Source organism: Antennarius striatus, chromosome 8, assembly GCF_040054535.1.
Source record: "Antennarius striatus isolate MH-2024 chromosome 8, ASM4005453v1, whole genome shotgun sequence".
Classification (NCBI taxonomy): Eukaryota; Metazoa; Chordata; class Actinopteri; order Lophiiformes; family Antennariidae; genus Antennarius; species Antennarius striatus.
The window spans coordinates 19,455,001-19,479,228 of NC_090783.1; the positions used below are offsets into that span (position 1 = coordinate 19,455,001).

At 38.8% G+C, this 24,228-nt stretch overlaps 1 protein-coding gene across 1 annotated transcript in view; it reads right to left on the reverse strand.

The window, feature by feature from the left end:
* The window catches only part of adgrl3.1 (adhesion G protein-coupled receptor L3.1), a 111,800-nt gene that overhangs the window by 65,326 nt on the left and 22,246 nt on the right, over positions 1–24,228 (reverse strand). Inside the window, exons 3-4 of the mRNA XM_068321481.1 lie at positions 18,014–18,227; positions 3,841–3,950 (exon numbers count right to left, since the gene is read on the reverse strand). Of these exons, the coding sequence (XP_068177582.1) occupies positions 3,841–3,950; positions 18,014–18,227 (324 nt within the window). The remainder of the gene's footprint in view (positions 1–3,840; positions 3,951–18,013; positions 18,228–24,228) is intronic.

The following is a 24,228-nucleotide window of genomic DNA, read 5'->3' on the forward strand; positions in this document are numbered from 1 at the left end:
TGGCACTTGTAATGGATGACCATGAATGAAACAATACAAATCACCACATATCATTTTCTACAGCATAGCATATTAAATGTATCCAAGTGTGAGACGTTGCCTTGGAGAAGCAATTTGTACAGTAGTGTGCTAACGTATGGATATTTATAGTCTGCCTGCAGTGCTATGAGCAAGTATACACAAGTGGCTAATTACTGCCAAAGCTAGCTGGCAGGTTTGGCACATGACTGCCACACACTCATAACACAGAGAGCTAGAGAGAGAGAAAGTGAGAGAGCGCTTGATTTTAACTTTGGAAAAAAGCCAAAAACCTGCAGCGCAGGGAGGAGAGATGAAGAACTGTGAATTTAGTGCAAGCCAAAATTAACAGAAAAATAAATTTTAAAAAATGGAGAAGAAGAGGTGGGGCGGAGGTGGGGGTAACACTTCCATGAAAATGGAACCATACATAATTTAATTTCTAATTTAACCGTTTCACTTCCTAATTTATGATTTGTTTACATAATATCAACACAACGCAAACTTAACTTCTATTTAAAACATCAGAGCTCAGGAAAAACTGTTCCATAAATGTTTATTTTGTTTGCATGCAATCAGTTTCTGCTTAGTGAAACCTGGCCTTTTAAAGGAGATGGCTAAGTGTCTTTTGTTTAAACTCACCTATAAGTACGACCAGCAATCTTAATAAGTCTACTTGAATTACACATCTCCCTTGATGTGAGCCATTTGAATTTAAATCTGATAATTTGTTCATTTTAGGCAGTGAGTCTTTTTAGTACTGTGACAGATTGAGCACGCTGTCATGCATTTTACAAAACAAACCTCCTTTATTGATCCATCTTGATTTATGGCACCAAATTGGAGATTTATCTCTGCTTAATCTCTTACAAAACATATCTTTCACAATAACTCAGGAGACGACATTGATTTGCTATCAGACACAGCAGCATGAGCGCAGACACCTGGATCTCATGTCTCAGATTGTCAGAATGAGAACAGGGTTCAGACAATGTTACACCTTTCATAAAAAATTGATTTAATAAATATTTCAAAAGTGCAACATGAGGGCTCTTCACGAAAATTTGACAAGCCATGTATGCATTTTGGATTCATAGTTACACTTTTGACTTTTGTAATGGATCACAGCACTACTTGATCCAGCCTCAACACTGAGTCAGAACACAGATATTGCTAATGTACTGTCAAAAGCTTTCTCTGTCTGCAAAAGTCCATCCCTCTTTCTCTCTAAATCGCTTTTTAATTTTCTGTCAACATGATTATTTTGTAATTTGACTTTTATGAATAAACGTGATGTTAAAAATCAAAAAAATAAATCATTCTCTCTCTCTGAAAAACTAAAGAAAAAGGTAAAAGACAGGATTGTAACATGATGTTAAAAATCAAAATCAATCTCTCTCTCTCTCTCTCTCTCTATCCCTCTCTCTCTCTCTCTCTCTCTCTCTCTCTCTCTCTCTCTCTCTCTCCTCTCGGCTTTTATGAATAAATGTGATTTTAAAAATCAAAAATCAAATCAAATCCCCCCCCCACCCCCCCCCTCTCTCTCTCTCTCTCTCTCTCTCTCTCTCTCTCTCTCTCTCTCTCTCTCTCTCTCCCTCCCTCCCTCCCTCCCTCCCTCCCTCCCTCCCTCCCTCCCTCCCTCCCTCCCTCCCTCCCTCCCTCCCTCCCTCTCTCTCTCTCTCTCTCTCTCTCTCTCTCTCTCTCTCTCTCTCTCTCTCTCTCTCTCTCTCTCTCTCTCTCTCTCTCTCTCTCTCTCTTTCTCTCCCCCTCATTCTTCCTCCCCCTGTATCTGGTAGGTCTCAGATGACTTTGGTTTCAGGTGTTGTCTGTTTTCTTTAGGAAGGGGAAGAAGGAGGGATGTTATCCAGACAATCTCATTGTTTATCTGATGCTACTTCCTCTTGCAAATAATCCTGAGTTCAGTAAAGTGATTAATCTGTGAAAACACAGTAGTATTTTCACCTAACTGTAACAAAGATAAAGGTAAACATGCAGACAAGTTTCAAATGAATGGATGAAAAAGAAATACACTATCACACACACACCCTTTTTGCTTGTGTGTGAGTGCATGTGTACTTGGTGGGCAGGTATCAGGTTGTGTTTCCATCTGCTCCAGAGAGGGCTCTGATAGTCCTATTATTTAATCTGCTGGTCATTCTAGACGCCAGGCAAAAGCCGTTTACCGACACATAATTGAATGCTTCAACTTGGCCGACTGTATGAACCACATTGCCAAGGCTGCACTACTCAGACCATGTTAGACAGAGATTCTGGAGCCCTTACCAGGAAATTAGAAATTTAAAGTGAGTTCTAATTTTTGTTCCAGTCACCTTTGTGATCAAGTCAACACACATATTTCCTCTAAGGAATTATTCATAATCCATAATTTTCATCCTTTCGTTAATGAGTTCCACAGCAAAGATATTTGTTCCATATCAAATCCTGTCAACAGCAAGATGTACAGAATGTAATATGTGAAAAAAATATACACATTATCAGTTTATGACATCCATGCTTCTTTGAGATCCTAAATTTAAATGAACTTTAATAAAAAAATTAAATTTTCACCAGGTCAGTCAGTAAAGATTGGTGATGTAACCATTCATTCATTCATTTTCTGCTGCTTTATCTGCCGTAGCGGGTCACGGGGAGCTGGAGCCAATCTCAGCTGGCATAGGGCGTGAGGCGGGGGACACTCCGGGCACGACGCCAGTGCACCACGGAGCCACACACAAAGACAAACAACCACACACACACACACACACACACACACACACACACACACACACACACACACACACACACACACACACACACACACACACACACACACACACACACACACACACACTCACTCCTATGGGCAATTTGGGACCGGACCCTGATGTAACCATATGTAACATAATTTATTTATAATTTTATTATAAGTGTTTATCATCTTCTACTTTTATTTGAAAAGTTTAAGCCTTGTTGGTCTACTAGTTGATTTAGAGTTATCTAATCCGTTAAGAATTTTTATATGTTTAATATCATATTAGTTTCCACTTGCATGGTTGTCTTCATTATTTCCACGTCAGCATAATTGGTAAAAAAACAATTATATCTATCAAGTGAACAAGGGCCATTTCAACTCGTGTGTTGATGTGAAACCTTAAAGAAGCACCATTTGATTTTTTATTTAAACATACATACAAATCGTACATAATCTTAGTCTTCTCAACGATTCCCTCAGCTGGAAAGCAAAAATGGAGAGCAACTATACATATTTAATCCACTAAGACTCCACCCTGAGCTTTTTTGCATTTATTATGCAGTGAGCTGCAACCTAGATTTTGGGACAAACTATGAGGGGAAAAATAAGTTTCATAGATTTTTTCATGTCTTTGAGTTTGAATATTTCAGTGCAGTGAAAACAACCTGCCTTCTGATATGATAGGGTCAAAGGTCACGTCACAAATGGACCCCATCAAAACTCCAACAATGTCTCTTCCTTATCTCTGTGTTACCGGAAAAAGAGATCATTGCTTCATGAATTAACTTGGTCTGGCGCTCATATTTTGTTTAAAATGGATCTTGTTTTTTAAGTCAATAAGAAGAACCATAACCTTTCCATTGTCATTGATAACTATATTATTGGCAATAATGCAATGAGGCTCAAATAAAATTAAATTATTTTAGATTGAAGTATATTCAAGCACATTTTACTGACTCACAATATGTGAACGGCTTATGTTACAATACTCAAAGATATGTCTTGTAGCAGAGCCTTTACAAAGGCAAGAGGTCACAAATATTTACAAAAATACTTGAAAAGGTACTTACTGTATGGGACACACTCATATTGAACTTCCAAGTACTTGTACGTGCCAGGACAAGGGTCAGGGAAGACATCTGGCCCGGCCACCACTGCACACTGGGTACGGTTGTTGCACCTACATGAAGTAAAGGTAGATATCTCAGTGAAATACAGAACAAAGAAGCATTCACAGATACACTGACTGCAAGCACCCACTAAAAAATACACAGATGGGTAGTTTATAGCCCAAAAACTGTGATGCAATATTCACTGAAAATGTATATTACCACTCCACTCATTGAATCCCTGACACCTAGCAGGTGTGCCATGTTTAAGTACCCTTTACACTGACAGGGGAACACACAGTATGTTTCATTCATAGACAGGGTGGTCAACAATGTCTAATGAAGAGCTGCTGTGAAAAAACACTTCTGGCGCATGTGTGTGTGTGTGTGTGTGTGTGTGTGTGTGTGTGTGTGTGTGTGTGTGTGTGTGTGTGTGTGTGTGTGTCTGTGTGTTTGTTCGCAGAAGTGAGAACAATAACCTATGGCTTTGACAGTACTGCAGCAGACTCTCAATAATTAATTTTAATCATCAGGGGGGCTGTATCCTCTGACACACAAAGAGTAAGTATCCTTCCCTCTGATTAACACTAGCTACATAAAAGCACCAAACTATGTACATTAATTATATGTCAGATACGTGTATTTGTTTACATGTATATAGATGTGCCACTATAATAATGCATACATTGCATGAGTACTTCTTTACAATAAAACATGTTAAGGACAGTCTTTGCAATCAAAGACGCTTTGTTGGAGGTTGAAGCCTGTACATTATCATGAGTCCTGTCATGACTGACAGGTAATAACATCAAATGTTATCCCTGACTGATGTGCCACTTAATTTAAATGGCTCTTCCTGGTTTAACGTGAGTAAGACAGTTATAAAAGAAGGGAAGGAAAAACTTCAAGCGCAAACTAACAGAAAAAGAATGCATTTGGATGATAAGGTCCATCAGCCATTTCTCTTATTATTTAAATATTTTCTTTGAATTGTACAGCTGTTCTTCTCTCTTTTTCTCGCTACACACCTGTCAAACAGGTGACATTCACTTTAAAACACTGAGATTTTCCCATTGTGATATTTTAATGAGAATCCTAAACCCCTCAAGTCTCTTTCGTTACTGTATCATTCAATCATTTGCATAATGAAATATGCATGAGAGCTCATTTAATTTTTATTTCAATATTCACATACAACACAGAGAACTAAAACTGGCTATGTGTCCATTTACTGGGACCTACTTTATATTAGGATCTGCTGCTGACCAGTGCCTCTGTGATGGAGTCAGAAGTTACTGGACTACATTTTAAAGGCCTAAGTGTTGTAACGTTCCAGTTTGAATTGTAATGCTAATAGCTACCAGTCTTCTTTTCTCCCTCCTTCCTTCATTTTTCTCACCTATGTGCTTTTTAATTTCTTGCCCCGGTACCTTCATCATTGGTCACCTGTCATCAGTGCACATTGTAGAATTTGGGATGGGGGATGGGGGAAACAAAATAACATATCACCACAACTTTGCCCACAACACCTAACAATGAATATGACAGGCTAGTCCTCAGAAGTGTATCAGAGCACAAAACCCTATTTCATGACCTCACCTCTTTGCTTTGGCAGAAAATGTGCTTTAGTTATGATTTCCTCACTTTGGGAGACAAAGACAAGCAATTAGAGCTACCAGTTTTTTCTCAAAAAAGCACAGGTATCAGTTAAGAAATAACAATTTTCTCAAACACCTCTGAAAGACTACCTGAATGCTTGGATCACTCAGTTTAACAATGTCCCGAAGAGGAAGTAAGTGACGCAAAAAAGATGTTTTGTGTGAAACGACCAGTGAAACTACAAAAAGGTTGTTGTACAGTGACAGCATAATGCACAAGTCACTGAAATACAATAAATGGGGAAAAAGCCTGAGGCATTGAAGAAAGAAAAAATACAAATGTGCTTGAAGAAAACAAATGAGAGAAGCTTTAGCTTTAACACTAGCCGTGCCTGGGTGTCTGCGTGTTTTATTTCTACTTCATGACACACCCGAAAATTTCAATTCAGTATTCTTATTGCTGAGTCATAAAGCAATGGAGATTACTGACTTCTATTTTTAACAGGGTATACAACACAGTTTTGACATAATCTCTTTATGCTCTATCTCTCTGGTATCATTTTCTATATTCCTGTTTGCATCTTTTTTGCTTCAGCCAACATTTTGTAATCCTAGATACAATTTCAGCCTTTATTTTCAACATTCCCATCATTACTCTGTTCTTCCTTTTTGTCTCATATAGTCTATTTTTTTTTAGGTCTGTTTATCTGTCTTAAACCCATTTAACCAAAGTTTTCAAAGTCACAACCGGATATCTGTGGTAGGCCTTTTATTACTGGCTTCTTTTTCTCTGTCCTCTCTCCTTGCTTAATATCTTTCTCATGCCTGCCTCCCTCGGGGCGTCATCTCTAGCCTCCCTCTGTTTCTCCCTCAATCCTTCCCTCCTTGGTGAAGCCTGTACTGACGTCACCACTCTGCCTGAGCCAGTAATTTGACTCAGTTACCAAAAAACACTCTCTTATGTCCCAAGGATCTTCATCCCCTTTCTTTCTTTTCTTCCTCTCTTCATTCTCTCTTCACCTCTCTGCCAATAATTTTAGCCAGAAGCCAAACAGAATATGAAAACCCGTCAAACACTCACAATCCCTGTTCTCTGTGTATTCCGCAGAAAGATGGATGTAGATCCAGGACCTCGCTAACATACACCTTTGTAACATACTGCCTTTTTCCTGCAATTCTGTCAGATATTGAAATTGCTCAGTATTTATGTGTGTTTTTCTTGGATATGGAGGAAATGAATTTTTTTAATTAGCATGACCACATCAAAACAAGGCAGTGGCCTGGATACCGCCTTGTCTGCCGGCTTTCTTTCCTGCAACACACACAGATACACACACTCGTGAACAAACTATTCATTAACAAAGCAGAACTGTGGCAGGCAGGGAAGAAGAGAGCTGTGATGCAGCAGTGACTGTCGCTGTTGTTATTGTTTACGATGTTTTTGACTTTCTTTGGCAGGCCTCCTGTCACTCTGTGTCTGTCTCTGTCTCTATCCCTCATATAAATATAACTACATGACTGATGATTTGATGAGACTGATGATGGCACATCTGTGTTTGTATGTTAGCGGCTCTAAGCAGAATATATACTGATGTGTGTACATGTGTACAAGACAGACAAATTCAGACAACACAGACAGACAGACAGACAGACAGACAGACAGACAGACAGACAGACAGAAAGAAAGAAAAAGAAAGATTTTTAAAAAAAATTTAAATATCACATTTATTCACAGAAGAACAAATTCACAAATTAATCACACTCATACAAAAACCAACAGACATTCACACAAAAAAGAATTCACATAAAATAATTAATAAATAGAAGAAAATAACCAAACTTAACAAACATACATAAATTAAATTAACCAATGACACAAGCTTCTCACTCACCACTGAACACAATGCAGCTGCTGGACACGGGCATGTCCAGCAGCTGAGCTAAAGCACACTGTCAATCTTTGAGGGCTGTAATGTGCCCTCTCTCTCCTGTGGACGCAGCTTAAGTCTGCAGTTCTGCAACGTGTCTCTCCAGATCTCTAGTAGACCTGACCAAGTCACCAGAGACATTCTGAGTGTACTGTAGACACGGACTCTTGATTTGGCTTTTGCCTATATCCCACCATTGCTGCAAAGACCTTAAATCACTTTTTTGTTTTTTAAAACTATTCCAAAAAGCAATAAAAGCTGTTTTAAAACATCTGTCAGATAAAAATGTTGTATCAAAATGCCAGAAATCTCTTCTAGCTTTTATCTTATTAATAAAAATTAAAAACACAACACTGTACTGGAGCGTGACCTGTAAAACCAGCTGGCAAAAAACCGAACAGTCCTTAAAAACATTAAAATGGTGGTTAAAACAATAAAATATGTCTAATCGTAACATGGACAATGTGTTTTCTCTGCAGCCTACCAATGTGAACTGTCAACGCATGCCATTAAAATTTCGCCACACGTCAGCCAGTTCATTTGATTTTATAAAATCTTTCAGTTTCTTGTTTGACGCAGCATGAGGCTCCTGAGGATTCCAATCTAAAATTGGATTTTCTGTACGGTTAAAATCTTGTTTGACGCAGCATGAGGCTCCTGAGGATTCCAATCTAAAATTGGATTTTCTGTACGGTTAAAATCTTCTTCTTTTACTTTCGGCTTTTTCCTTCAGGGGTCGCAACAGTGAATCGATTGCCTCCATCCTAGCCCTGTCTTCTACATGCTCTTCTCTCACACCAACTACCTTCATCTACCTTCACTACATGTCCGTATAATTAAAATCCCCTCCTAAAAATTTTTAATCTCTGTAAAATTAAAATCCCCTCCTAAAAACATACTCACCTCTGCTGCATTTCTTAACTTCATTATTTAAAATGTTTAAAAAAGTCACTCTATCTGTGCCTACAATTGGAGGATACACACAGATAAAAACCAACGTCTTCAACCGTTGCCCGTACTTTTAAAATGTGGCCCGACATGATGTCTTCCACTGAAACAGAGCAAGGTTTAAAAGCACAAGAAAATAAAATCCCCACTGCTGGTTTCGTGGCTAAATTATATTTCTCTGTTCATTTCTCGTTTGCTTCATTTTCCACAGTACCGTGCATTTCCTGGACAAATAAAAAATCTAACTTTTTTACATTTATCAGGCTAAAAAAACAGAGGCTCTTTTCTTCATGTCCCTTGCTCCATTAATGTTTAGTGTGCCTATTTTAAAATTGCACATGTAAAAAATGGAGCTAAAAACAAACACAGGTTTAAAAAGGCAGACAACATTTAAAACCAACAATTAATTTACCTCAATCGCATTTTCTTACTTTTGCCATTAAGTTCTTCAATCTAAAAGCTTCATGCTCAGTAAAAACTGGTTTCTCACTTCCTTATGGGTTTTTTAGATAAAATCGGGTGCTATCTAAAACATGTTTGGGTCAGGAAAGAAATTTTGCACTTTAACCTCATACCTTTTGTATCATGCAGGAATTCTTGAATCTTATGTGAATCATATTTTTTGTTTACGGCTTATTTCAGAGTGCTTTCATTCTCACTGTCAGAGCTGCTTGTATAGATCAGTGTCTTTTTATTTACTGTACTTCCTTCACAACTTTTTTATCCTTTACTATTTTTTGTTTCTGATTTTCTCCTTTTTGAAGCTATTTTTAAAAAGTCTTTATCCATTATCATGTCCTCTTCCTCCTCCTCCTCCAACAGAGATGCTGCCAGCAGTCTCTCTGGCCCCATCAACCTGCTCCAAATCACCCTGTGAATTATGATTAACATTATGTGTCCTCTGAGCTATATATATATATATATATATATATATATATATATATATATATATATATATATGTATATCTGATCCCTGAAGGGAAAGAGCACAATCCAGTTAGTGAATACTTCAACCGCATGCATTATTGTTAGTTTGTAGAGGCCCCTGTAGCACAGGCGCACATACACAGGGGGGCCTATAAGCATGCAGGGGGAGGTAGAGTGGCGGGCAGCCCCTTTGTGGGGCGCCCAAAATGAGCAACTTGTAATGAGGAATGGCGCCTTGCTCAAGGGCACCTTAGCAGTGCTCGAGAGGTGAACTGACACCTCCTGCTGTCATCTCACATTCCAGATGTTTTTTTGGGCGGGAGTGGAAATCAAACCACCAATCTTATGAACACTGGACGACCCGCTCTACCGGCCGCTCTACCACTGAGACACTGATCGCCATTTGAAAATAAGCACTCCAAACTTTGTTTAAGCCTAAACCAAAAATATGTAAACATGCTTAAAATGTAAAAACTTTCTTAAACGGTGTATTGCATTTTTAAATTTGTATTTTGAGCATCCGACCAGTTCCCTGTTTTGACCAATGCAGAATAGCACCGCACTGTATGCACATCCCCAACCTTCATTTTCCTCATCTTAACTTAGCCATACTCAAAAGCAACTGTAAATAACATACAAATGTGGTGTGTATGTGTTTGTGTGTTTGCTATGACACCGACTTCACACAGGACACAAACACAAGCATACACACACCCACAAATACATAAACTGAGGCAAAGCTAACTAGTACACCAAATAAAAGCTGACCTCAGTCATGCTCTTAAGCAACTATAATTAAGATTAAAACGTGATATATATGTGGGTGTGTGGACGTGTTTTGACCCAAAGGACACACTGGACGCGAACACATGCACTCATACACACACACAAACACACACACGCACAAACACACACACACACACACACACACACACACACACACACACACACACACACACACACACACACACACACACACACACACACACACACACACACATAACTAACTACTTAGCCAAATACTAACTGACTTCAATAACAACTGAGTAACTTGTCTAGCTCTGATCCAGGACGTGAACTTCACCTCGGTGATGAACACGCCCTTATCTGGGGAGAGAGGTTGTTATTACGCAGATGGGGTGGGCTATGTCTATCACTCCTGTCAATCACTGATAATGTGACGTGACGATGGGTACTGATCTGAAACAGGTCATTTTTGGGCTGATGGACAAGCTTCTGTACCGTAAAGTCCCCACAGGACCCATTTTTTTTCCCAGATTCTAAGAGTTGGTAGTTTTAGGGAGGACTGCTATATACTGTATGTGTAGAACTGATAAAAAATGTGCTTTTCATAATAGGACCCCTTTATCAAAATCGTACATACATGAAAATGTGTATATGCGACAATTTTTGCAATTTATTAAAAAATTTGATCAAAGTTAAAATGAATTGTAATGCTTTCATGTCAAGCTGCACTTTATGTGTACTGTACAGTATCGATCATGAATCTGACTTGACATATTTACCTTTTATTTAAAAATGTGCCTGTAGTAAAACATTTTCTCAGAACAAATGAATATTAAAATCTGGGAACTAGAAAAAAATTGGCAATAGGGCTTGAGCAGTTGAAAAGTCATAAAATATAAGACAATGACACCAAAAGGATAAGAAAGAGAGGGAGTTAATTTCACAGAAATTATTTCACAGAACGTTTTATGTCCTGCGGGAGTTCAGGAAACCAATTTGACAGCAAAAAGAACAAAGTTACTGTATCTAAAAACAGGATAAAAAGCTGTTATAGAGACAGGCAGAAAGTGTAGTCACTCTATCACACACAAAAACACACCCACCCCACATGAGATCGCACTGCGACTCGTCTCATTCCTGCTCTATCAGCTCCCTGATGTGGTTATACACACATATTCACCATAGGCATTTGGAGAAGGACAAATGGAGTGATTGTGCTGCATGAAAAAGGAGAGGGCAGTGTTAACGGATGCAGAAAAACTATGGTGTGGGAAGTAATTGAAGAGTAGTGCAGGGATTGTTATTGACAGAGGTGAAAAAAGACAAAACGACAGGTGTGTGTGTGTGTGTGTGTGTGTGTGTGTATGTGTGTGTGTGTGAGTAAGTCTATGCATATGTCTACCGACTTCTTTCTCAGACTTAATACACACCATATAAATGACAGCTCTCTCTCTCACACTCTGTTCTCTCTCTCTCTCTCTCTCTCTTTCTCCCTCCACTCTCTCTGTCCTCTCCCACACACTTACCCACAACCACACACATAATACACACTCATAAACACTGACACACTCCTCTGTTGTCACTGAATATGTTTCTGTCAGCTTTTGAACAGCCTGTCAGACGAGCCACAGGTAAAGAAATGTTGGTTTCCCTACAGGGAAAAAGCTTTGAAATGTGTTACATTATTAATATTTGGCTGGAAGATATCATTCTCTCCCATTTTTTTGTTTCAGTACATATTGACCACATTTTATGTCGTTTTGACATATGTGTGCATACTATATATACTAAAAATACTGTATGCTGTGTTCCATATGTAGCTTCTGTCAGGCACACTGCATCTCCCAGTATACCTGTCATTTTTATTCTTGCATTCCAGGAAATCACTCAAATAAACTGCCCACATCAAGCACAATTTAATTTGGTTCTTGAATCCAGCAAATTGTTAACTGTTCAGTATTTGCACATTGAGAGCCTAACTGTGGTGAAACTGATTCACCATTTTAGTTAATGATGAGTAATTTGTTTTGAATTTACACATGATTCAGGATTAGGAAACAAAGAAAAAATGTACACATAATATTTAGAATATAATCATATGCAGCAGCGCAAAATAATGCTAACACAAATACATTATTGCCTCTATCTTGCTAGGAGGCTCACAGCAAAGTAGATTTTAAGCTCGGCCATTTCTTCTCTTCTCCCTTGTCTTTTTCTAACGGTAACCATGGTAACTTCCACGTCGTCCGATTCCAGGAGACACTCAGGGAGTCTTCCTCCTGTTTCCACCTTGCAAGATTTCTGTGCTGACATCCTTATGTTTCTCTTTGCCTTATATCTGTGCGTGTATTTCTCTACGTGATTCCTCCTTCACAATTTAATGCAAGACCACCTACTTCCACAAACTGTAAATCTTACTAAAAATGGGAGAGACGAGGAGCGTTTCAGACAGCTGAGCTGTCTTTCTTCAACAGTTAAAAGCAAAGAATTGTGTGAGACACCATCGCCGCCAAGATGACAGGGCTACTCCACACCGAGGCACTGTCTTGTACAATTTAGTCAGGCTGACTTTATGATACAGAAGACAGTATACAGTTTTAGGTTTGCATGTGTATGTGAAGTAGGAGTAGGTGTATGCCTTGTGTCCTGGTCTGATTTTACAGTGCCAGAGCATCAATAAGTGTGGAAGTCAATCACTCTGTCTACATCCAACAGTGTGTAAACACTGAGTCACATTGTATCTCTAGATGTATGAGAGAGAGAGAGAGAGAGAGAGAGAGAGAGAGAGAGAGAGAGAGAGAGAGAGAGAGAGAGAGAGAGAGAGAGAGAGAGAGAGAGAGAGAGAGAGAGAGAGAGAGAGAGAGAGAGAGAGAGAGAGAGAGAGAGAGAGAGAGAGAGAGAGAGAGAGAGAGAGAGAGAGAGAGAGAGAGAGAGAGAGAGAGAGAGAGAGAGAGAGAGAGAGAGAGAGAGAGAGAGAGAGAGAGAGAGAGAGAGAGAGGGAGGGAGATGTCTAGACTCTAGACAATTGTCAGACCACTTTCAGGCAACCATGTAGCTTAGGTGCTCGGTGAGGCATGATAACTAAGATTAGCTGAGCTATGGCGACAGGACAGAAGCGTTAGACAGTAGGGGCTCTGACAGAGGAAATACAAAGATTTTAAGAGAGCATCAGAGCTGTCAGTCAAAAAAATGCATGCAAGAGTGGGCAGTTGGAGAATCCAGCTACTCATAATGAAAAATATTGCTACATGAGGGAATACGAAAGGAATAGTTGTTTTGATTTCATACTGGGGAAAGGTAACTGCACACATTTGTTCTGAGACTGACTACCAGGACAAACTTGTCCATCTATTAATGTATATAAATTATCTGTATTATCGACATCCCTGTCTTCACCTCTGGACGTGTGTGCGCGCATGTGTGTGTGTGTGTGTGTGTGTGTGTGTGTGTGTGTGTGTGTGTGTGTGTGTGTGTGTGTATTGTGCCAACTTCATTATTACCACAGTTACAGGAGATGCCCTGCAGCACGCTGGGGGACTTACTGTCACCCATGCTCAGTGCGGTAATTAGGGCCCATAGACACACATGCATTCATATGAGCTCATACACACACACACACACACACACACACACACACACACACACACACACACACACACACACACACACACACACACACACACACACACACACACACACACACACACACACACACACACACACACACATTAAATGGGACATCTCCAGATATGACCTCATTCAGTTGGGAGCATGACAATTAATGCAGGAAAAGAGTAAAAGAAGAAGAATAATGGAAGAATGAAAAGATGAGATAGAGAGTCAGAGACAGAATAAATCAAAAAAGATTTGCACACAGAAATGCACACTCATACACACGAAAACAAAACTCTCAGTTGCTTCAGTGCAAACCTTTATTTTAACAGATAACCTTTATGGTTAGAGTCACTGGACTTGAATAAGTTTAGAGTATTTTTTTATCATCCCTCTCTATCCATCCAACCTCTCGTGTTCTCTTAACTTTATAGAGATGTCAGCATCAAAAAATGAAGACAGAAGTGCAGGTAGGCATAGAAAAAGTGTCAGACAGTATGGTACAGTTCACTGGTTACAGCGTCCTAGACTTCATCACGGCCAGCCCTACATTGCAGCCTATGATTCAAGTGGTTTTCTATAATTCAGAGAAAAAGAACTTCAAAGGTTTCTTTACAGTTTCCCATGGGACTGTCTGAAATGCGTGTGCATGCGCTCTAACACACATACACTCATACAAAAGCATGAAGTTTCACATGCACTGTATGAATTGGCATAGAAGCACACACGCGCTTAGTGTTCGAAAACTAGCACACTAGCCTGGTGATTTGAGGGCTGAGGCAGGATTCCTAAGGGACAAGCAGGCTGAGGACGTTCACCAATCTTGGGAACGTAAGAGGAGCCTCCATTTTTCTCAGTGTGAAAGATCATGGGATCACATTCTCATAGGCGCACGAGGAAGTGAGAATAATTATGTTGGTATGCATGTGTACTCAATGATGTATGTGCACCTGATGTTGATTCATTGTTATATATTGACAGCAATTGTGCAACTGGCCTTCTTCAAAGGCTTGAGATTATGCTTTGTTGCCTTTGGGCAAGCTGGGGTCGAAATAGAGAATCCATATGAGCCCCTGTATTTCAGCCTCCATCTCACATTTTCTCCGGATGGAGACAGAAAAACTGTGAAAATACAGGAAAAAATTATGAAAACTACAACAGATGGTGAGTGAGACAAAAACTGTGACAGTGTGAGAAGTAGTGAGTAAATATGAGGATTGGGAAGAAGAAAGAAAAAACGGATATCAAAAAATGAGAAAAAATAGAAAAAGGAATGATGGGAATTAAAAAAAGATATGCAGGGAAACAGGACAAGAAAAATGGAGAAAAAGAAGAAATGAAAAGAACACTAAAAATGTGATAACTATGAGAGGCTGTGTAAATATGTCAGAGACAATATATTTAAGGTCCAGAAGTAACTGGACCTTTGCTAAAAGGTACCTTTGCTATCTTTTAGCAAAGGTAGCAAAATCATTTGTCCCAATGTATGTGCACTGTCTACTGTACAGATTCAGGGTCCATTCATCCATATTGGCAGTCAAGTACCTGAACACTTGTGTGCAAGATTGAAAGAGACAGGATGAGAGAGTTCTCTGAAAGGATCCCGGTCCATTAAAGTACATTGTGAAGCATCTCTGTAGAAGCCATTAGGTCAGTTTAATGTCAGTAGATCACTCTAACTTGCTGGCATTTCAGCATTTTGGCTTGTATTTTGGGTCTCATCCTGAGTCAAACTGAATGACTGAAACATCCAAACGCTTCTGCTATCCTTCTGAAGCACACATACAATAGAGATAAGAGAGGAGGAGCTCAATCCTAAAAGCATGGTCATAATAAAAGTGCTGTAAAATGTGAAACGTAAATTGTAATCAACTTAACTAAACATCAAAACACATACAGGAGACATTTCAATCCACATATAAAATTGAATGACTCATTAAACTTCAGTCACATATTTTTAAAAAAAGCATCATTTTAATGTCCACGTATGTGTTGTTTTCCTTTCAAACCCACATATGCCAGTGGGAGATAATCTGTGAGACAGAGCAATATTAGGCCCTTTCTAGGTTACATGAGAAGCCTTGTGAGACCCTCTGGAGATATGAGGCTTTGATATCAAGACCAATTATGTAGTGTGGGTGCGCGCACACACACACACACACACACACACACACACACATGCACGCACATACACAGATGCACGCACGCACGCACGCACGCACATACATAAACACAAATCCCCTGGAATTAGAGATTTGTTGAAAAGAAAACAGAGAATGTGATACTATGGAAACACGAGACAGGCCAAAGATGCTCTGATTTTATCAGACAGTCAAGCTGAGTTTGAGGATGACTGGCTAAAAAAGTACATACACACATTGGGTAGATTAAAATTCCTCTTTTAAGTTTAGAACATACTGTAGTTTAGAATTGTACGCAAGCTGACACATACACATATACTCTCTGACACACACACACACACACACACACACACACACACACACACACACACACACACACACACACACACACAACTAAAACAGAGTATACGTATGTAATAAACAGTTGTTTCCTGACTGAGTCACCCCCACAGAGGATTCCTGAAGCTCAAGTTTGGCCTCTGGCTCTGCTAATTGGAGCTTAAAGTCTGGTGTAGCCCCTGGGCAGTGCATGCTGAGTGTGGTGCATGAGTATAAATTATAGACTGTCGAAGAGTGGCCACACAAGCTGCAGCTGCCAGAGCCCGTGGAAAGGCAGTGCCAGGCAAAAGCAAAGGCAATGAGAGCACCACCACATGACACAGACAGGTGGTTTGACAGCAAGAGAGGAGCGGGGGAGAAAAAAGAAAGAAGTCATCAATATTGAGACAGAAAGATAATGAGAGATAATTATGGGGCAGCAGAAAAGAGCACACACAGTCAGAGTTGCAAGTGATCTGAAAAATCCAGATAGTGATGGTGACACTAATGACTTATTTATATCCAGACATTCTCATTACACCTCTACCCTTATTACTATTTTTTTAATGCTCAATGCTTTCATTTCCATGCAGTTCTCTCTTCTCATGTCTAACTAATACAAAAAGTTGTTGCTGTACTGGTACTGACAACAGTAGCATGGTATGAAAGACAATTAAAAATGAACAATTATTTTCTTCCAGAACTAAATTGTACAGCTGCAGGACGTTTAACTTAGAATGTTTTGCTATTTGATGTTAATTAACTGAAAATACGATGGAAATAAAACTGAGTAATCAAGTATAAAGTGTTGTGTCGGACTTTTTTTTTTTTTTTCACAGGAAGTGAATCAGCCCATCAATCATGTAGAGTGTGGTTGAATGCTAAAGCTGTGCTTAGGCTCTATGACCCCCAAGGATAAAATTCATTCAGAGAGAGAGAGAGTTGGGGCGACTATTAAAATCCAGTGCAGATGAGAAGATGACATATGACAATAGGTTTAGAAAAATCAGACATCATTATTATATCTTGTAACCAGAAGGGGGAAAAAATCTGACAACGGTAGTTGCAAGAATAATTTACTGCTTCTAATTATCGCTTTTCATGTTACTGAATATCATTTCCTTCAAGGAATCCTGTTAAATTAGTTAGTCTAAATATATCTTGTTATCTAAAAGGTGTGATAATACCTTTCTCTTCTTTAGTTATGAGTGCTGGTATTTACAATTTATGATTATTCCACTCTTTGGCAAAGGAAAAAGATTAGATTACAAAGCAAAAGATATTAGATCAACGTTACACCCCCCCCCCCACCGCCAAATACAAAAGGTAAAACAGAAAGTATTCCACAAAGGTGTAGGCATCTCATTTTGTCTGGCAATATAGCCTCAGAGCATATAGGAAGGTCCTGCATAATGAAATGAGGCACACCAATGAAAATAAGAACTACCACAAGATTCTGTTAAACTCTGCAGCCAAACAGAAGGAGAGCCAGAGATTTGTTGAGTGCTGAGTTTATACAAGATTACTAATTATTTCATGGCCTTTTTTAATCCTAAAATTTCATCACCGTCTGGCATCAACAGGCACTAATCTTCTAAACAGGTACCTTAGAAACAGCTGTATTACTCACTATATGTATGAACAAGCAATCAATCAATCCCGTCTCCTCGACTGTACAAAACACAGCTGTGTCAGTTTTGCCGAAAAAAAAAAAAGGTGGGAATATAGTAAACAAGCAAAATAAACGACAAACAAAGTTACAAACAAATTACTTTGCCCATGGTTGTCGGATTGTGTTGTGTAGTCTTAAAAAATTGGGAGGGCATGATGTCAAAAAAAGTAACAGCAGTGGATATCTCACATGTGTTCATGTTTGTATTCATATAAAACACATGCTCCCATACTGCATACTGACCTGAGTGACATGATCTTGTATGCATCAGGTAGGTAACACCGTGTGTTCTCCATCTGGGCAGGGTCTGAGTCACAGATCTTGTCATCAGTGCGGCCGTAGTTGGCACTTTCAATCATGATGACATCAGTCCCCGGGCAGCGGAGCTCAATGGGGTAAGACTCACAGGACAACTCCCTGCGCACTACTGCCATAGGGATAGGGGCACGGCTGTAGCCTGGACACAGAAATGTGGAAACATTAACATTTCTACAAAGATGACATTTGATGTGATAATGATTATCCTATCTACTGTCCTATCTACTGGAACACTGAAATATTGGATTAGATAGTATATTAGGTAAGAATGGATTAGGTTAGATTCACATTTGCTGTCATTGCATAGCACAGGTTCAGTACACAAAAAAGTTTGGCACCAAAAAAAACTGCAAATTAACAGTAAAGTGCATACAAATTCATAAACACACAAACACACAGAAATTCAGAGGCTGTAGGGAAAAAATAGACAGAAATATTACATGGCCAAAGTAAAGGCAGCTATCTAGGTAGCTATACATGCTCTGCTAATAGCAGTCTAATATACTCTGTACAGTGTAATATGTATGTACAGTATAGTATATGTACAGTACAGTGTGTGTGTGTGTGTGTGTGTGTGTGTGTGTGTGTGTGTGTGTGTGTGTGTGTGTGTGTGTGTGTGTGTGTGTGTGTGTGTGTGTGTGTGTGTGTGGGTGTGTGTGTGTGTATAATTATTATATTATTCAGTAATATATAATTATAAGTCAACATAATGTACGGAATATAAAGCTAAATAGTATAGAATAAAGGGTCATCTGCAAGACAGACTCCAATACATGTGCTCAAAAAGTCAACAGTGTACAAGAAAAGAGTTTGTTAACCTTAAAACTGTATATGGTCTGCTTGTTATATAGATTAATTACTCTAATCACACAGCACAGTGGCACCACAAAGGATTTGTAAACCAATTCCATAAATACTGTTTTGCACTTAGCAATTTTAGACTCTAGAAAGAAAGTAATTGTCTGAAAATTTCAACATGCTATAAGCTTTACATCAATTATTATACTATTAGTATTCAAAATAATGACCACCTCATTATTCTCTGAAGTTGCTAATTTGATGTATATGTGGATTCTCCCTGTCCTCAAATAACAAATGTCTTTAATTCTGATTAAAATAAGTTATCTTTCCTTTCTGTGATTTTTCTTTCTACTGTTTTACTTTAATTTCTTTTGGTGAGTAGGGCTGATGAGGCCTCTTGAATGATGAATCATCTGCAATTAAACTGCCATTGAGTAATTTCTTTGTAATATGTTGCAAAATATTTTGTAAAATTTCACAGACAGAAACAGCTTCTACAAGTATGAGGTAGCCAAGAGGAACTCAGGCACTGTTTTGTGACACTCTTATTTTGAAGCTTTGAGTTATTTGTGGTGGCCATCCCCATTTAGGTTTTATGTGTGCCAACGTAACAAATTTGAATGAGAGCTGATCTGTGCATACCAATAACCTGGACAAAACTCTTACTGCAGCTACACAACAGTGACGACTTAAAATACAAGTATGCCACCCCCCTAAAGTACACCGTGTTCTTTCATTTATTTATCAAAAAAAAAATACTTAAAGGTTGAAACCAAAAATTATGAAAATGTTTACTGAGGTAATGTTTTCGGTTATTTTGTCTTAGACTTCTAGACAATCTGACTTATTGTCATGACAACAGTGCCACCCCCAGATAGTAATTATTTGGTCACATTGGTATGTAAATGTTTCTGTTATTTAAGAACACCATTTAATGGTTTGGCTATGGCGCTTTTGGCTTTCTTTCAATGTACTTTCTTTCAATATAATTACCTAATAAATAAACAAGAAAACAAGAAAAAAAAAAGAATCAAGTTAATGAAGCTTTTCTATCTTTTGATATTGCACGTCGTTTTATTGTGGAAGGAAGTCAGAGTACCTGGAATTACACAGTGCAGACACAATGACAAAAAAGCCCCCATGTGGATTTCAACCCAGAATTACCCATGACACCACTGCAGAACTCTTGACAATTAAGCCTATCTGCTGACAGCTACTCTCCACATATACATATACATGGTACTGCCCCTGTGCGATGAAACTGCACCTACACTGCATATAGTCAGAAAATTGTCATATTTTAATTGTGTTTTATGAAGACAAGTAATAGATATTATGTGATTTAGGGTAGGCTGTTATGATATTGACGGTGCGAACCTGGATGGTCCCTGGGATGTTGGTTGTTATGGTCTAAATTGGATGTTGTTATTCTGTGTTCTTTAGAGAAGAGTTCCCTTGATGCATCACTTATCATCCCTTGATAGATAGGCCATCAACTGAGGTGTTCATTTGTGTTGTTAAGCTTTTCACATCTTGCCCCACTATAAATGTAATCTTCATTTTATTTTACATGGCCAGCATTGTGGCTCATTAGGCATGAGTTGTACCTGGTACAATATACATGACCTGCATTTTCCCAGTTGAATAAGCCAAATATATTAAATCATATATTAAATCAGTGTTTTGTCAATATGGGCCCTGTGATTGTGATTTCTTATTGTTTTTCTTCTACATCCTGTTGAGGCCTTCTAGATCAGGTCTACACATATTCTTGAATGAACACACACATGCCCCCACACACAATAATGGACTAGCTGCACTTCAAACACAGACCTGCAACATCACTGACAAGTGAGGTGCTACATCACCCTCCTCACTCCCTCTTTGACGATAACCATAGCAACCCTTCCTTCCCTCCCCTGACTGTCTCATTGGCTGAAGAAGCGTCACAGCTACACAAATGCTGCAAAGAATCTGAATGAGCTCAATGACACTGCGCAGGCCCTACTTCATACTGCCCTTCACCAAATCACACACACACACACACACACACACACACATTATGCATACAAATATTCTGCGTGATAACATGCGGAGGCAGAAATTCATAGGGTAGCTAATATCTGTGTGGCGATGGTACCTGAGGGCACTACATTGATAATGGCAAGTGCTAGCTTGGAGATAAGACTGATATATAAGTGACATTTACTGAAAATGTCCTCTCTAATGAACACATACACACAGACATATTACCACAGGGTATGATTAGACCTTGAGCCCATAAGATAAGATGTGTGTCTCAGTAGTGACATGATTGGAAGAACTTTCTCTGAATGTGAGATGCTTTGGGCAGGAGCACATTTTAAGAATGTTAATTTCTGTATTTTTGAGCATAAATATAATTTTGAAATAAAAGGGTTAACTCAGCCTTGAGAGAATTAATAAGTTGAAATCCAGCTGACTAGAGTGTCTTTGAATCTTATGTCTCACAGCACTGCATTACAGGGTCCTCACTCAGCATAAACAGAACATTATGACACACACACACACACACACACACACACACACACACACACACACACACACACACACACACACACACACACACACACACACACACACACACACATACACACATTTTCTGACACAATTAAAATGAGAGGTCTGTCTGTGTTCAAATTACAAGCTACTTTGCTGTCACGAGCAGCCGTAAAAATGCTCTGACTTCCACTAGCCTTGTCTCATCTCTCCCCTGTCAATTCATCTATTTTTATTAACTGCCACACCTATAAAACTGCACCTGTTTGATCTGCCTACATATGAATCACCCTTCACGTGTTTCTGAAGTATGAACCATCTCACAATACCTTGAAATGCAGACATGTGATTTACAGTATATTACATGTATAGGATGTTTCAATATTTTTTGTACATGCAACTATCTTTCTGAATATTATATATATATATATATATATATATATATATATATATATATATATATATATATATATATATATATATATATATATATATATAGTATATGTGTTAGTTAGAGCACACAAACACTGTATAGGGGCCCCTGAATAAACAACACACTAGGGGCCTGTTGGTATGCAATTAATAACAACAGTCAGTACTGGGGAGGAGGAGTGACGTGTCGTGACTTCGGGGTCCACCCCAAAGAGCAGCTCATGGGGGGGACAGCGCCTTGCTCAAAGGCACCTTGGCAGTGGCTGGGAGATGAGCTGACAACTCCCACTGTCAGCTCACACTCCGATGATGTCTGGCGGGAACTTGAATAAAACCACCGATGGCTGGGCAATGTCCGGTCTTTACACGTCTGCTCTACTGCTGAGCCACTGCCCCCCCATATGCATTAATGGTTCAGCTTGCACGTGCATTTTAATTCATCTGTCATTAGTTGTATAAGTGGTGACAGAAACTTGGCTTCCTTGAACAGTACCGATGTTCTTATTCAGACACTGTCATTGCCTCAGGGGACTGAAACAAAAGGATATCGATTTTTGCATTTGGGCCAAGAACAAGAGAGTGGTGGAAAAGGTGGATGGATGGAAAGACAGATGAAAAAGGGAGAGGGAAGGGAAGGGAAGAAATATAAGATGTGATCTCTCATTTAAACTGCTGAAGCATTTAAAAAGTGGCAATGTCTGAAATGTGGGTCTTCTGAGTTGGGTGGGATTTTTTTTAACCTTTATATTACAGTTCCCATGGGACTATTGCCCAATGATTAAAAAGACACTTTTAGAAATTAATACCGCACGAATGGTGATGTGTGCGGACATTTTTTTTAAACATTGTGCAAATTACAATTAGGTAAAAGACACAACTGAGCTACAGTATGTCATTGTCCTGTGTAAAACACCGTGTAAACACTGTGTAAAGAATGAAAGTTTATGCATTTTTTTAGTTTAGTGTTGTAAAATTTTATAAAAATCTACAATCCAATTAGTTCTATATTTAATAAAATAAAATTATATATATATATATATATATATATATATATATATATATATATATATATATATATATATATATATATATATATATATATATAAAATTGTAGAATTGTAGAATAGGGCAGTGGCAGAAAAGTATCGAGAAATGGATCTGTGGAATAATGGAATACATTACTGGCTTTTCCTTTTCATGATAATTGTCAGCATTAAGTACTAACAGCAAACACATTTTTCACAGTTTGTTTGAAATCCTCTGCAGTGACTTTCCTTTAACATGGATGTATGATGAGAAAAAAATTCTACCAATTCCATTGTTAAAATTATCAATAGATCTACTGTGATTTACTTTACTGTAACCTTTCTTAAAAGAAATAGTCACACTTCCCTTCTCTGTTTGACTTTTGTTTTTTTGTGAATGCTGAAAGAAAATTATGTGACAAGAATCACTGGAAAAGATGGAGTGCTTGCTATATCTTGTCCTAGAGCTAAAGTGTCTTTGTTTGAGTTAATTCTTGTTAAGTATAAACAGCATGATTTGCATATGTTGACTTATTCTTGAGAAATTGATCCAAATACCTTTGGGTGACACCAGTGTTACAGAGAAGCCCTCAATGTTTGTGTGTTAAAGTGGTTGCTTGTAAGTACCCTGTGTGAGAGCTTGACTGCGTTTATTCATATATACTCCTTATTCATATATGTAAACAAGTACATGCGTCTACGTGTGTGTATGTGTGTGTGTGTGTGTGTGTGTGCGTGCGTGCGTGCGTGCGTGCGTGCGTGTGTGTGTGTGTGTGTGTGTGTGTGTGTGTGCTTGACGCATGCTCCCCTACATATTTTCTTTACAACAATGTGACTGACAGCAGTCATTAGAATTACGTCCAAGTAGGACAGAGCTCCCCGTAGGAGTCTTCAAAGCCCACTGTCACAGGGGAGCGCAGGAAACATGAAGACACCCTACTGTGGCTGCATCTGTGTGTGTGTGTGTTTGTGTGTGTTCATGTGTGTGTGTGTGTGTGTTGTAAATGTGCAAATGGGCTGTGAGAGCCCCCAGGCATTTGCCAGGGCTTTCTGTGTTGTTGCTGTGCTGTCTTTTAGTGCTGCTGAACCCTGGTTGAGTGTAGCTGAAGGTCATGAAGTTTTTATGCAGCTGGCTGCTGTCTCCAGGTTGCATACTACCTGTTCAATCCATGCCATGTTGTCTGGCTGCTCCCTGTTCCCTGGCAACATCCTGGCAACATGTAGAGAGTCCTCTGAATATTCTCTTTACATTGTTTAGCAAAACAGCATATTTTTCAAACCGCTTTAATTTGTTAAAAAAGAAATTAACTTTTTATTTTACCTTAAAACTCAAATCTGTTATTT